Here is a 13,522-nt window from a genome sequence, read left to right on the forward strand (position 1 = left end):
TTTCCATTACATATTTCTACCCTGATTCGATAGAAAGTTCACAGGGGAAAAGTGGTTTGCAATCCCACTTTCGTTTTGCATATTAGTCAGGTTTTGGTGTCTGGTTTTACTTATTGCCAGAGGGCAAACACTTTTCTAGATTTCTCGCACTGATATTTTAAAATTGCAGGCTCCCTTGGTGACTATTTTTATTGTATTTCTTTTCCCAACTTTTGAGAACGTCCTTAGGCATAGAAAATTCTTTTTAGGTGGAGAGTGTGCCTTGCCCAATGGCAAAAGCCAGTTTAGCATGTAAAATATCTTTTGTAAGAATGTATCTGCACCACAGGCTAAATATCTGAGTACAGCTTGGGCAGAAAGTACTGAGCTAGCTTTAGCATTTAAAAAACAGTTTTTAATAACTTGATTTTATTAATTTTTTTTTTAAGGTTTTGGAGAGGTTTTTAGGGCATGGGAATTTTGCCTTTCTTTATTGTCAGCAGTGGAAAGTAGGTCATACTGAAACAGGAAAGGGAGAGATAATGAAAAGGGACCATTTAAATAGTCTAGCTCTTCTCACCTTGGAAAAGAGACAACTGGGACAGGAGGAAGGAGAATGGGATACTTTTCCCTTTCCTTTAAAGCAACCACCAAATAACTGAAGAGCTGTATACTGGGAGGGGTAGTAACTTGACAAGCAGGCTTTATGACAGTATGTACCTGTTTCGGTTGGAACTTAAATGAGAAAAATGAATAAAATCAGAAACTGTGTTTCTTGTGCAGATACCAGCGTGGCTGTCGGTCTCTGGCCGCCAATCTGCAAGCTCCGGGTTCAGTTGTGCAGAATCAGATGATGACAGTTGCTGCTAATGAAGCTGACGATGAAGAGGAATATGACATTCCAGGAGAGATTGAAAATGTTGTAGGTGTGTTAAAACTGGACAGAAATTATTGTAAGGCCTGCAAATCAAACTGATACTGGGAAACAACCTGCTTAGTGCTAGGAAAGTCATATGGGTATCTGTGCTAATGTGAACAATCGGAAAGACTATAAAATTTCAGTCTGTGCAACTGAGTAAAATATACTATATTTTTGTGAAATGATTCGCATTTTAGCATCTCAAGCAGAAGCTCAATATGGTAGCATTTGTTGTGGGGTTGGGAGATAGAGTTACTGAAATACATTTTACCAAGTTTATCCAGTAATATGAAAGAGATACCTTGAACCTTTCACAGATGGAAGGATGAACTAAAACTCATAATGCCGAAAAAAAAATTGTGTTACATGAAAGCTAAAGAATTATGGTTGAAATTTTTAAGCTGTGGTAGTATCAAAGGAACAGCATTTTTGTATTAGTATTTAGTCATACAGCAGGTCCTCTGCTTAGCTTGCTGGTGGATATGCTGTACATAAATAGGCAAAATTGCATCAGAAGATGTTTATAACTGAATAATCTAATAAACCACTGAAAAAAGCACCATGACCTCCATTTTGAATCTTCCATAGTATTTAAAATTTCAAACCAGATTTTCTCTCTTAGAAAATAATTTTGACATCTTTCTTGTTTCTTTGATTTCAAGTTGTGCTTGTATAGCATATAGAAGAAAGCTGGATACAAATATTTTTATTTAAACTAGGGGACTAAACATAAACTAGTTCTGTTAAGAGGAAAATGAATTTTGAACATTTTAAAGAAAACTTGCTGTTGTTACATGAAAATAATCTGTTTTGTTTAAATGAAATTATCTGCAGAGCAATTGTTGGTTGGACTGAAAGACAAAGACACTATTGTCAGGTGGTCTGCAGCAAAAGGGTAGGTTTCTTATGGTTACTCTAAACTAATAAACTAAAGAACATAGAAATACAGTCTGATATAATCCATGATTGATAATTTGTGTGCATTGTTAATATCCACAGCTACTTCAAATGGCTTTAGGCCAGCTCATGGTATAAAGCCTTTTGAGTCTTTTTGTGGGTGTATATGAAATTGGGCTAGTCTTCAGGAAAATTTCAGATAGGTTTGGAAATAAAGTTCTGGATAAGACTTGACTTGAAGGGTGTAAAGTAGCATTTCTTCAAAATACGTTTTTCTTTTCCACTTTAAAAAATGTATTTCTGTGTTAAATTTGTTACTGTGTTGCTTTTGCTTCAAGTTTGAGGTTGTTGGTTTAGGGTAATGGTGTTAGGGTAGTGCATTGTCATCTTGAAGTCAGTCATTTTACTGTAAATTTCCAGTAATTATATTTTTTTTTATTGGTCTTATTCATCAAATGCAGTACTAATGAATCACTGTATACTTTTTTTTTTTTTTTTCTCTTTTAAATTCTGTAGAATTGGTAGAATAACTGGAAGACTTCCAAAAGAATTAGCAGATGACGTGATCGGGTCTCTGTTGGACTGTTTTAGGTAAAAATCTTACTTCACATTTTACATGCATCTGAAACACGTCTGCTTATGAAGCAGGAGGACAGCAATTAGGAAGACAGGTCTAAAAATCTGTACATTTTGTTACCCTTCTCCCAGATTTCAAAATCTTCTAAGGCATCGATGTGCTAAGGGTGTTGAAGAAATTATTCCTAATCCTTCATCTTGACCCCATTCTAAAGTAATGGGGAAGAACTGAAGTTCAACTTTGGAAAAATAAAAATAGAAAATACTTATTAACTGTCTGCTTTAAAAATTTCTGGTATGCTCATGTCCTGAGTGTTGTGTGCATCTTCAGAAACGCAGTAGAACTGGTAATGATAATCCAAAGGGTTCTGGGGGTGACCAGAGCTGATAAGCAATTGATGTGTGAGGGAAGGCTAGAACATCTAGAAGAGTGAGGAATAAATGGGGTATAATAGAGGTTTATGAAATCATGAATGGAAATGATTTCCCTCTAGATTTTATATTACTGGAAGCAAAGTACAGTAGCAGGTGGCACGTTTGGAATAAAGAAAAGGTGGTGGTTATTCACACAGCAACTGTAAACTGGAAAAACTTCTTGCAGCAGGATGTTGTGGATGATAAGAGTCTGTGCCTGAACAAAAAATGTTTTTCTTTTCTGCAAACTTGTCCACTATCTGCTGGAGTTTGGAGGAGAGTGGTGCAATGTGCTTGTTCTTTCAGTATACCAAGGGATGTATTGCGGGTGTGTCAGAAAGGCTTTGGGGCTAGCTGGAACTTTGGTTTGATCACTTATAGCTGCTAGGATGTTCTTCTGATGTGCTTTAACGTTGGGTATCTTGTTTCTGCATCCATGTAGAGCATGTAAAGGACTAAATTATTAAATAGGTGTTATGCTTTTTGTATGTGAGGTTGCTTATCAGGTCTGTGTTGAGTACTTGAGCTTTAAGATCTAAACTAGTGTTTTAGACTAAGCTAAAGACAAAAAGAATAATTTTTTTATTGGCAAAAAAATATCAGTAATGTTCAGATTGCCACGCAGTCTGTACCCAGTTTTAGAAAATCTTCTCATGTTGGTTGTGAGTACAAATGAAAAATACCAGCTCAAAGAGTAACACATTAAGAAAGAAGATAGAAAGTCTTAAAAACTTGCAAGGAAAGTATCTACGTAGCCGATACTTCCACTGTGTTACTGTGATTAATTTAAGAGGTGCTGCTGATCTCAATTATCCCTGGAGCTTCAAAGACCTGTACTCACTGTGTTTTCTTTCCTTGTTTTTCAAGTCATAGGGATGAGTAATCCAACTAGTAATTGAGTGACCTGCTTTCTTCAGAAACACCTGGGAACAAATGTAGACAAGGATGAAGGGAATCTTTTCTGCGTTCTTTGCACTAAATATTTAGTGATCAAAATAGAAATAAGTCAGTTGCTCATCAGAGGCACTTTAAGTTATATCACTTGGGATAAGAAGAAAGGATTTCTTATATAAGTAGATAGGTTGAAAGACAAGAGACAGGGAAGAAATGAGTGATCATTTTTCAGAGTGTGGTGAGATTATCAGCACTGTCCCACAGGGGTCTGTATGAGCCCTGTTACTCATAAAGGATCCTGGAAAACAGGTGAACAATGGAGCAAGGAAGTCAATTAATGATTTAAAGTTAGCTAGTGTGGTAAAAACTAAAGGTGACAGAAAAGAAAATGTTATCTAAACCTAAGTTAAGTAACTAGACAGTAAATGAAATATGAAATATAATGGCTAATGAATGCAAAATAATGCACTTAGGGAAAAATGCAGCTTGCAATGAAACAGTTGTTACTACTCAGGAAAGAGATCTTGAAGTTACTGATAGTTCTGTCAAAATGTCAGTGGAGTGCTCAGGAGCTGTCAGAAAAAAGAAGGCAAATGGAACTTTAGATATTATTAGGAAAGTAAGAGATAACAAAACTGAATCACTGAAATGTAATTTAACTGATGGGGATTCTTCCAACTGGAAGGAAAAAGTAGAGGGGTATAACAGATATAAAATCATAAATATGAAAGAAAGAGGAAAAGCGAGTAATTGTTTGCTATTCACTCTTTCTCATAATGCGAGAAGTGGGAAGCATCAGGAAGTACATTTTCACGCAATTATAATTAACTTGCAGAAGTCATTGCCACAGGATGTTATAGAAGCCAAAAGTGTAAAGGGAGTTCAGAAAGGTATTATCCAAATTAATGGAAGGGAGTCCCATCACAGGCTGTTAGATATGGCATTCTGGCTGCAACCTGTGGCTCGGGAAGCCTCCGCACTGCAGGTTGCCAAAGCTTGGAGGAGACTAGGAAGGGAATGCTCCTTTATGCTTCATCTTTGGCCAAACATCTGCTATTGGTCCAGGTCAGAGATGGGATCCTGGGAGTCGTGAAGCTTTGATATGACCTAGTCTGTCTGTTCAACCTTTTGTTCTTAGATTCCTATTCCTAGTTCATTACAAAATGACCTCCTTGCATGTTTAGTCGTGCAGCACACAACCTTTCCCCTTTTCACTCCTTTATCTACCAGTCCACCAAAATTTGCATACCATTTTTGATATTTTTTGCTGTGTTCGCTACAAGTTGCTCTCTTTTGGTTTATGTTTTTTAAAGGTGAATAAACTCTGCTGTTCACTGCATAAGCTCGTATAATGTGTTTATGGGAAACTGTCACTTGAACCTTTTAAGGACTGTATTTGGCACTATACTCATTAGTTATTTTGGGTATGATCTTTAAATATGCATTTTTTGCCAGTGTATAGAAAGTTGTTTTCCTTTTCTGGATGAGTTTCAGGTGTTGTATTCTTCTGTATTGAGTTTACATTTATATTGATAAATGGGTTTTTTGCTTATTTGATCATGTTTATAGCAGTATTTATGTTGCACAAAATGGGGAGAAAACATGTTCAACTTGTCATTCTTATATTTTAGAAGTCTAACAGGATTAATAACAATAAACACATGCTGGTTTGGATTATGTGTCTTTTAAAATGTTAGGAATTCACCATGAAAAGTGAAATCCAAAAGGGAAGGCTGGTCTTAACAAAACTTGTCTTTGTTCTAAAATTAGTTTCCAGGAAACAGACAATGCATGGCATGGTGGCTGCCTGGCTCTGGCAGAATTGGGCAGAAGAGGACTGTTACTCCCTTCCCGAATTTCAGATGGTGAGTTGTAGTTGCTGAATATTAGTAAGTTCATGAATTAACAATTTATAGTATTAGAAATTGAATGTGTGGCAATAGACTGGAATTTGCTGATGCGAGTGTGCTGAATAATGACTGTAGTATTGAATTCTAGAGTAAAAAATACGCCTATGGGGATATTTTAAAGTACTTCTGTCAAAAGCATTGTCTTGGGTGTGCCTTTTTTATACTTAATAAATTTTTCTTTCCAAAATGAAATTAGTTTCTTGGGGTTTTCTTCTTTCTTCCTCCTTCATGTTTCTTTGTACAGTTGTATAAAATTAATTCTGTATGTCTCTATATTGTGTCAGTGTCATTATTTAAATAGAATATATTAAATAATTGATGACTAACTTGCACTTTAAAGTTGTAGCTTGTGCTGTTTGTTTCTGATTAAATTTCATAGGCCAATTTTCTATATTTTATACAATGAACTGTTTAAGTTTTTAAAGGGTTTTTGAAATATAAGGATGGAAAGAAAAATAACAGGGCAGAGAAATTGTTTCTTTGTGTGTTCTGTATGTACCAACATACATTGAAGTACAGAGCTATTAATGTTAAAGTAGTAGTTCTCTGGTTTTGTGATTTTGGTCAATTTTTTGTAGAGTTGAAATGACAAAAACATAGTGTAGTTGTACACATCCGCTGTTGGGCACTTCTACAGCAATATCTTGGGCTGGATGGTTCTTTTGATCTCATCTGGTATTTCTGTGTTGAACAGAGAAGTTGAACACTAATTTTCAAAAATATTTCAAAACTGGTGTTTCATACTAGTAAATTAGGTTGCCAAATCTTTTCTGTTCTGAAGATCTGTTGACTTGTTCTACAAGTAGGGTATTTAATAGTCTGTTATTCTGACTCCATTAAAAGAGTTTATGTCCGATATAGTATCTGTTTTGCGTGTGAGAATTTTTGTGCAGCTAGCCTGCAGTTGGTTTCCCTTTTCTAATTACTGTTGCCCTTTTATGATAAAAATGAAACAGTTAAAAAAAACAAACCCAAGTTTAAGAATGGGAAGTCATTCAAAGGTAAGCCTCTGTTTTAGTTCTAGTAAAAAATAACGAAAGCTAGCCTAAAGCAGCAGGAATCATGGGAAGAACAGAAAATAAGACTGAGAGGAAAAGACTGAAAGAGCTAAGGTTTTTTGGTTGAGAGAAGACAAAGCTGAAAGCTTATTCTCCTCCTCTTAAAAGAAAATCTTTACTTTTGACGACTGTTTTCAGTGACCAGAACAAGACTACAGATAATGGGTATAATTTGCAGCAGGAGAATAGTTAGATAAGCATTAGGACTGATTTTCTTATTCTAAAGGAACTGGAGCCCTAGAATAATTTTTTTATGGACATTGAGTTAGAAAGATTTCTGTTAGGTAGGACAGAAATCAAGTTAATCAAGTTGTGGAGAGCTGTTTGAGAAGTTAACCTTCATGGTTCCCTTCAGCCCGTTTTTTATTTAATTTGAGGAATGGACATGAGGTAGACTTCACCACTGGAACTGGTTTTCATGAACAATATTTGTACAGAGATGGGAAAGAATAAATCGTTGAATTGTATGGAAAACCAACAAAAGGTTTTTCCTTGTTGACTTAAAGAAATTCAAATTAACAACGAAAGGGATACATGAGATTTTTTTTAAAATTATGGATAAGGAAAACTATGGAACTTTCTGCTTCCAGAGATTAGAGAGGCAAATAGTTTAATGTAATTTAAAAACCAGCAGCGATGACACTAGACTCCGTAATTTCAGGTTTGGAAATTATGGATTTGGTAGCATATGTCTGTAAGCTTGAAGCTTTAAACTTGGCCTAGAAAGAAGCTCTTTCTTCTTGTTCCATCACGTACTGAAAAAAAATTCTGGGAACTCTACATTGTATTGACCGCAGCTCTGCTTCCTTACGTAGGTTTCTACTTACTGGTAATGTTTAGGCAGGTGAGGATGTCTCTTATCTGAATAATGAATCAATGAGAAATGGATCCCTGTAGTTTTAAATGAATAATACTTAGTCTGGGTTGGGTTTACTTAGACTGGTAGTGCATACTGTGCAAATTTACGTGAGGTGTGTATACCATGGAACAGCCTTATTTTAGTTAAACTCTTGTAGAAGTTGGACAGCAGCTTTAAGGCAGAGGGAATTCTGAGCTTTGTCATGGAGAGCTAAAGTATGGATGAATTAATCTGCATAATGAACTTCCTTCACTGAAGGAAGCTCCTTTTTTAGAGTTGATTGGTATTCTGTGCCAAATTCTACTTGAAAATTGGAAATTTAGCTAGCAATTTCTTTGCTAATTTTTCTTCAAAATATATGTTACAGATAGTGTAGTGAATGAACTTGTGTTCATTAATGACTTTCCATATATTTTAAATACAGGTCACATTTATTTGAAAAATTGCAAGTTTATACACAAAATTATAGAAGCAGAAAATAATTTTAGGACGTATGTAGAAGCACACTGAAACTGATCGTTAGTGATACATGTACACTGAAATAAGACCTTCACCAGGAGAGTTCATCTCAGGTGAAATAAATTATATAAATAACCTTTTAGGCTTAGAGTTTGAAGGTTGCCCAGTGTCTGTCTAACCGCAGTGGATTAAGCATCTAAATTTTTTATATCTTCAAATTTTCAATATTGTTTTCATAGTGGTTATTAAAGGTGAATATAAATTGCATTTGTCAAATTGGTGCAGGCTTTCTCTGGTTTAATTTGCATCTTGCTCTTGGTAAACATAGGAAAAGCTTGGTTATACAAGATTTGGATCGGTTTGTTTATCTGGTGTCTGCCTCCAAGTAACAAAATTTGGTCTGTTGTTTTGTATTACGGCATAATGGTGAAGTGTATTCATACACAAAACAATTTTTACAGTAAATTCTAAATAGCCAGGTTTAATCTTAAGCTTATTTAAACTACTGCACAGTGAAATAAAAAGGTTTTCAAAGAAAAAAGACAAAAAAATCCTATTAAATGAAATTAAGCCTGAAAAAGACTATGACAGTATGTTATTGAACAATATTGCTTCTAGACCTTAAACATCTTTTAAGAAAAGAAATTGTAAAAGTTATTTTACATTAATACAAATGCAAAAACCTTAAAGATTCATCTAATGTACTTTGGCTTTAGTAATGAATGCAAAAATTCACTCATCAAAATCTGAGCTTATACAAGGGAAAGTTCAGTTACTTAAAAATATTAATATAAAATTATGCACATTATTTACATGGGAGAGATTGAATGTATCTTGTCATGGACCAAACCCACTAAGAGTTTGCTGACGTTTGCTGATGGTGCTGGTAACGGGCTTATATCACCAGAAACTCACTGGAAAGTGAAGCATTAAGATACTCTTGTTCTCTTCCTTAAAGTGAAGACTCTGCTACAGTCATTTGGCCTTACTCTTTTAGTGCCTTGCTGTGATTTTGCCGATTCTTTTTGATTTGTCCTTTTTTGTCCTTTTACTTTTTGATTGCACTGATTATCCTGAGTATCGGAAGAATTAAGAGTAGCTTCTGTACATGAAGCGTTACTGTCCTGAGGACTCTGCCCTTCATTGTCCATTCTGGCTTTGCTGGGGCTGTATGCAGCGAGCTGGCAGAGAGCTACAGCCGCCGTTTGTTTCTGTTCATCACAGCTGTCAATTATTCTTAAGTCTTGAGCTTCGTTACGGTGAGCTGTGAAAGAAGATTTGTCGCAGGCACTGTTAGTAGGGTTCTTGGGGTTACACGCATCTGCTCCGGAGCTTTCATTTTCGGTGTTTGGAGAAGTAGCAGCACCATTATCATGAGACGGACTGTGGAATGACGTTTTCAGGCTCACTGTGTTACAGGAATCTTTTACTGAGAGGTTCAGAGGCATGTCTTGCAAGTCTAGGAAGTTCTGACTTTCTGTTTTGGCTGTGGGTTTGTATGCATGCTCGTGAATAGGTCCTGTGTTTGTGTCAGCCTTTTTCGAAAGGTTAAGGGGAACGATCCCTGTGTCTTCTTCCGCGTTGGACAGTGAGCCTTCATTGTTATGGCTTTCGTTCTGTGCATGTGAATCTTCATCAGTGACATTAATGCTGAAAGAAATGAGGAGAAAAGAGAATTCACTATTAGTTGCTCTTTTAAATTGGGGCTGAGGAAGTGGGCAGGAACTTTAACTCCCCCAAGTCCCTTTCACCATACACATCGCTGCAATACAGCTAATTTCCTGAAATATACAGGCACGTGCACAGTAATGGCATTGGAAATGCCTGATGCGTTCAAGGAGAATGAGTGATCTCCTCGCTATAGCAGCTGTGAGTTGTATTGTGTTTCGCACAGTTAATATAGACCAAATTATCTCAGTGCTGTAAATTTAAATATATTTTAGGGGCATTGCATGAAAAATATCCATCTACCTTTGTGTGCCCCAAGTAAATCTGACAAGAATTTACAAAGTGATTTTATTATTTTACCTGGTAGGTGAATCTCCTCTATCTTGCTGTGTCTGCACACTTGGAAGTGGAGTTGGTTGATCGGTGCTTTTTCTCACGGGTCTGAAAGCTGTGAAGTTTTCTTCTGGTTGGTCGTACTTGCCAAGCGATGTGGAAGAGGACTTGTTAGAGAGGTCAAATAAGCCTTCGCACGCTTGACTTGTCTGAGTGAAGTTGGTTGGGCTAGGTCTGCCAGGGGAGCCTGTTGCCGCGCTTCCTGCGAGAGGGCTCATTTTAGCATTCTCTCTTTCATTTTGCTCATCTTTAGAATGACTTTTGGCGTGCAATAATGTCATTTCTTTTTCGTAATCTGCTTGTTTTTTATGTGAACTTAGAGGGTATTGTTGGGATGGGCTTAAAGAAGCTGGGTACAGCAAGGTAGTTTCTTCCATTAGGTGAGAATTTTGATCTCTGTTAATACCAGCTACATGTGAAAATCTGTAAAATGAAGGATCTGTTGGCCTACAAAATCCATATGGTATTGGGGGAGCAGAATGATATTGTTGGAACAATCGATAGTGTTCATATGCTGACGGATTGATGGGTTTTGGAAGTGGCCCAGGGTGGGGAAGAAAGTGTCTTTGATCTTGTGTGCCATAGACAGACAGAGCAGAGCTTTCACACTCTGAGCTGCCTGGCAGCAGGTAAGGGGTGTAGATAGCCAGCCTGTGCTCGTAAAAATGGGGTGAGTACTCGGGAATCATCGGTTGCATGTAAGGTGAAATGGAACCAAAACCTTTCGTGGGAGCAACTTTATGCGGAAACTCTGGGAGGAAAGGAGAACCTGCTTTCCATGGGTGACTTGGTGCGTGAAACGCAGACTTAGTGTGAAAAGGTGAACTTTTGTTAGAGAGCGATATAATTTCAGATACTTCACTAGTTTCTGGGCCTTTACTATCTCTGTGTTCTCCTACAGGAACGAAAGCGGAGGGCCTTACAATGCTGTCCAAAAGGGGCTGCATGCTGATAGCGCTTTCGGATGTGGTACTGGCAGGGGTTAATTCCTTCTGAATCGCAGATTTTTGTCCTTGAATTGCTGTGTTTGTTGCCTGGTTTTGTAATTCAACGTTTTCCTTGGCATCTTCTTTGGCAAAAGGATATTGAGGCTTTGAATCGAGATTTGACAGTCCATTTGTGACAGATTTAGAAGAAGTTGGTTTGACTGTAGATTCAAGCTGATTGATCTGTTTGGGCTCCAAGGAACTGGTCTTTGGACACTTGATAACACGATCCTGCTCCGATACTAAAGTAATTGAGTTTTTGCAGAGGCCATACTTCATATGGTTAAAAAGATGGGATTTCTCATTGCAAGTAAAGGGGCACTGAAAGCACTTGTACTTAAATGGCTTTCCTGGTGGTCTTGGGATGTAGTGAGGCTTCTTTGGTTTACGTTCTTTGAGGAGACTCATTCTTTTTTCTGTTGTAAACAATTAAATGTAATGATTCTTTATAAAAACTTTCTTGTGGTTAGCTTTCCTCAGTTGTAGCCTCTTGATGTTTCCAGTTTTTCAGGTTTCTCGAATCCTCCTTCCCAGGTGAGGCGAGGAAGCCAAGTCCCGCGGTGTCTCAGGGAAGAGGGGGTGCCGGAAAACAACACTTCTGCAACTGGTAGTGCAGGAACTGTAACGTAAAGGTTAAAATTAGCTGTCGTGGAATATTGGAACTAAATGCAAAGCGATACATTCTTTTAACTGTATTCCCCACTGTATCACGTATGGTGTGTTGTGGGTTTGTTTTTTTTTTAAACAAAACAAAGATGCCAGGTGCCCGACTTGAGATAGACATGCGTTAAACTTTGACATCCTTCCACACCTAAATGCAGTCACAGAAGTGGCCTAATTTTCGGTGGTGCCAGTCACCTGCCACTGCTGCCGGCTTGGAGGAGCTTTCTTTGAAAACTGAAGGCACATTCATTGAGAAGATGAAAGTAGAAATGTAGGTGGAGCTGTTGAGAGAAGTGGAGGTGGGCAGGATGAGGAGAGGCAGGCCCTGGCAACGCTGGATGTGGGACGAGCTGGTCAGGCCGGTTGGGGAGAGGGAGGAGGGAATTTCCTGCTTGGGCACAATGCGGTGGAGTGGGTTGGCTGCGCTTGGGGAGCTGACTTGGCTCTTTCAGGGACTGACCAACCCCCTCTCTCAAATGGCACTGCATTTCTTAACAGCCTAATCTCAATGGATACCTCAAAAGTGGCCAATCTCTCGAAGGATAAAACCACACCAATTTTCTTCCTCTTCCTAATTCAATTAAGAGAAATGAGTACTGCAATACCTGACTAATAGAATCTTCTGCTTGACAAACACATTTCACATTCTTCGGCTGTGTAGCACCTTACATATTGCTTATAGTTAACACAGACGCACAAGTGTGTTAATTCAGGTAAAAAAAAAAGTGTCTGACAGTAATTGATTTCTAGGGGAATGATCTATCTGCCTTTCTTCAGAAAAACGAAGGTTGTGGATACTTTGTACAGCCTAATGATTCGCTCAGTAGATAAGTCAGGAGGGCTTGTATCAGCTTGTTCCATTATGTTCACTGATTCTGAAGGCGTGAGAAACTCTCAGAGTCAAGTTCTCATGATTTTATAGGATGTGTTATGGCAGAGATCTAAAAACTGATGATTTCATCATGAACTATAAGCATCATTATCAAAATGATGACTGTTGCAAAACCACGTACTGTATCTATTGTGTTACCCGAAACTACAGGAATACTAATTGTAAGAGTGACTAGATAGCTTGATATTTTTTATTTTTTTTTTTAAAAAAAAAGCTTTTTACATAGAAGTTTGAAGTAGTAGTATTAAAATACTAAGTTTATGTAAAGAATTGCTGGTAATTACATGCCGTGAGATTTTAGTTAAAGTAGAGAAGTTTTGCATTTCTTAAATCAGAGGTTATTTAATAGAAAATGACATGCAACACATTATGAAAACTGGAGGCAAAGCTACAGAATTGCTGCTTGTTTCATCAGGTATAGTAATTCTAGCAAATTGTATTAAATGTTGTTTCTGATGTCATAGAAATATTCATTTTGTTAAAATAGTAATTGTGAAGGCACCCTGAAAAATGCAAAGCTGCTCTGTAAGTAGAAAAAACAATCAAGCTTTTTCTTAAAATTAACAAATGGTTAAATGTTTGATAGCCTGAAGAAAAAGGAATGTGTAGAGAAGCAGCTTTTTATTTTTCAGGTTTTAGCAAAGCTTTTTTGGTTGTTTGAGTTGGATACTGAAACTGTAATAATGAAAAAAAAATTGAATTATACAGCAGCATGTTAAAGTCTTGTCATTGACGTCTGGTAGTTCAATAGATTAAAAAAAATATAGTATTTAAAAATATTTTAAATAATGACAGCCAGAATTCCTTTGAAAGAGTAAAAATAATGCTTTTACTTTTTTTAAAAATGCTTCAAAAAAAAAAAGTAAAAACTGGGGCGTAGGAGGGGAGGTCCAAATAGGGAACTGGTCTTTTTTTTTTTCTGCCTTAAGTGCGCTTGTTGCATTTATTTTTGACT

At 37.0% G+C, this 13,522-nt stretch overlaps 2 protein-coding genes across 2 annotated transcripts in view; one reads left to right on the top strand and one right to left on the bottom strand.

Moving 5' to 3' along the window:
- The window catches only part of TBCD (tubulin folding cofactor D), a 123,423-nt gene that overhangs the window by 22,965 nt on the left and 86,936 nt on the right, over positions 1–13,522 (top strand). Inside the window, exons 11-14 of the mRNA XM_074159952.1 lie at positions 763–905; positions 1,733–1,793; positions 2,312–2,386; positions 5,450–5,544. Of these exons, the coding sequence (XP_074016053.1) occupies positions 763–905; positions 1,733–1,793; positions 2,312–2,386; positions 5,450–5,544 (374 nt within the window). The remainder of the gene's footprint in view (positions 1–762; positions 906–1,732; positions 1,794–2,311; positions 2,387–5,449; positions 5,545–13,522) is intronic.
- Positions 8,895–11,420, bottom strand: ZNF750 (zinc finger protein 750). Its single transcript, XM_074159953.1, has 2 exons — positions 9,994–11,420; positions 8,895–9,615 (listed from the first exon to the last, which is right to left on the bottom strand). Exons 1-2 carry the CDS (start codon positions 11,418–11,420, stop codon positions 8,895–8,897), a joined length of 2,148 nt encoding a protein of 715 aa, XP_074016054.1.

Source organism: Numenius arquata, chromosome 17 (assembly GCF_964106895.1).
Source record: "Numenius arquata chromosome 17, bNumArq3.hap1.1, whole genome shotgun sequence".
Classification (NCBI taxonomy): Eukaryota; Metazoa; Chordata; class Aves; order Charadriiformes; family Scolopacidae; genus Numenius; species Numenius arquata.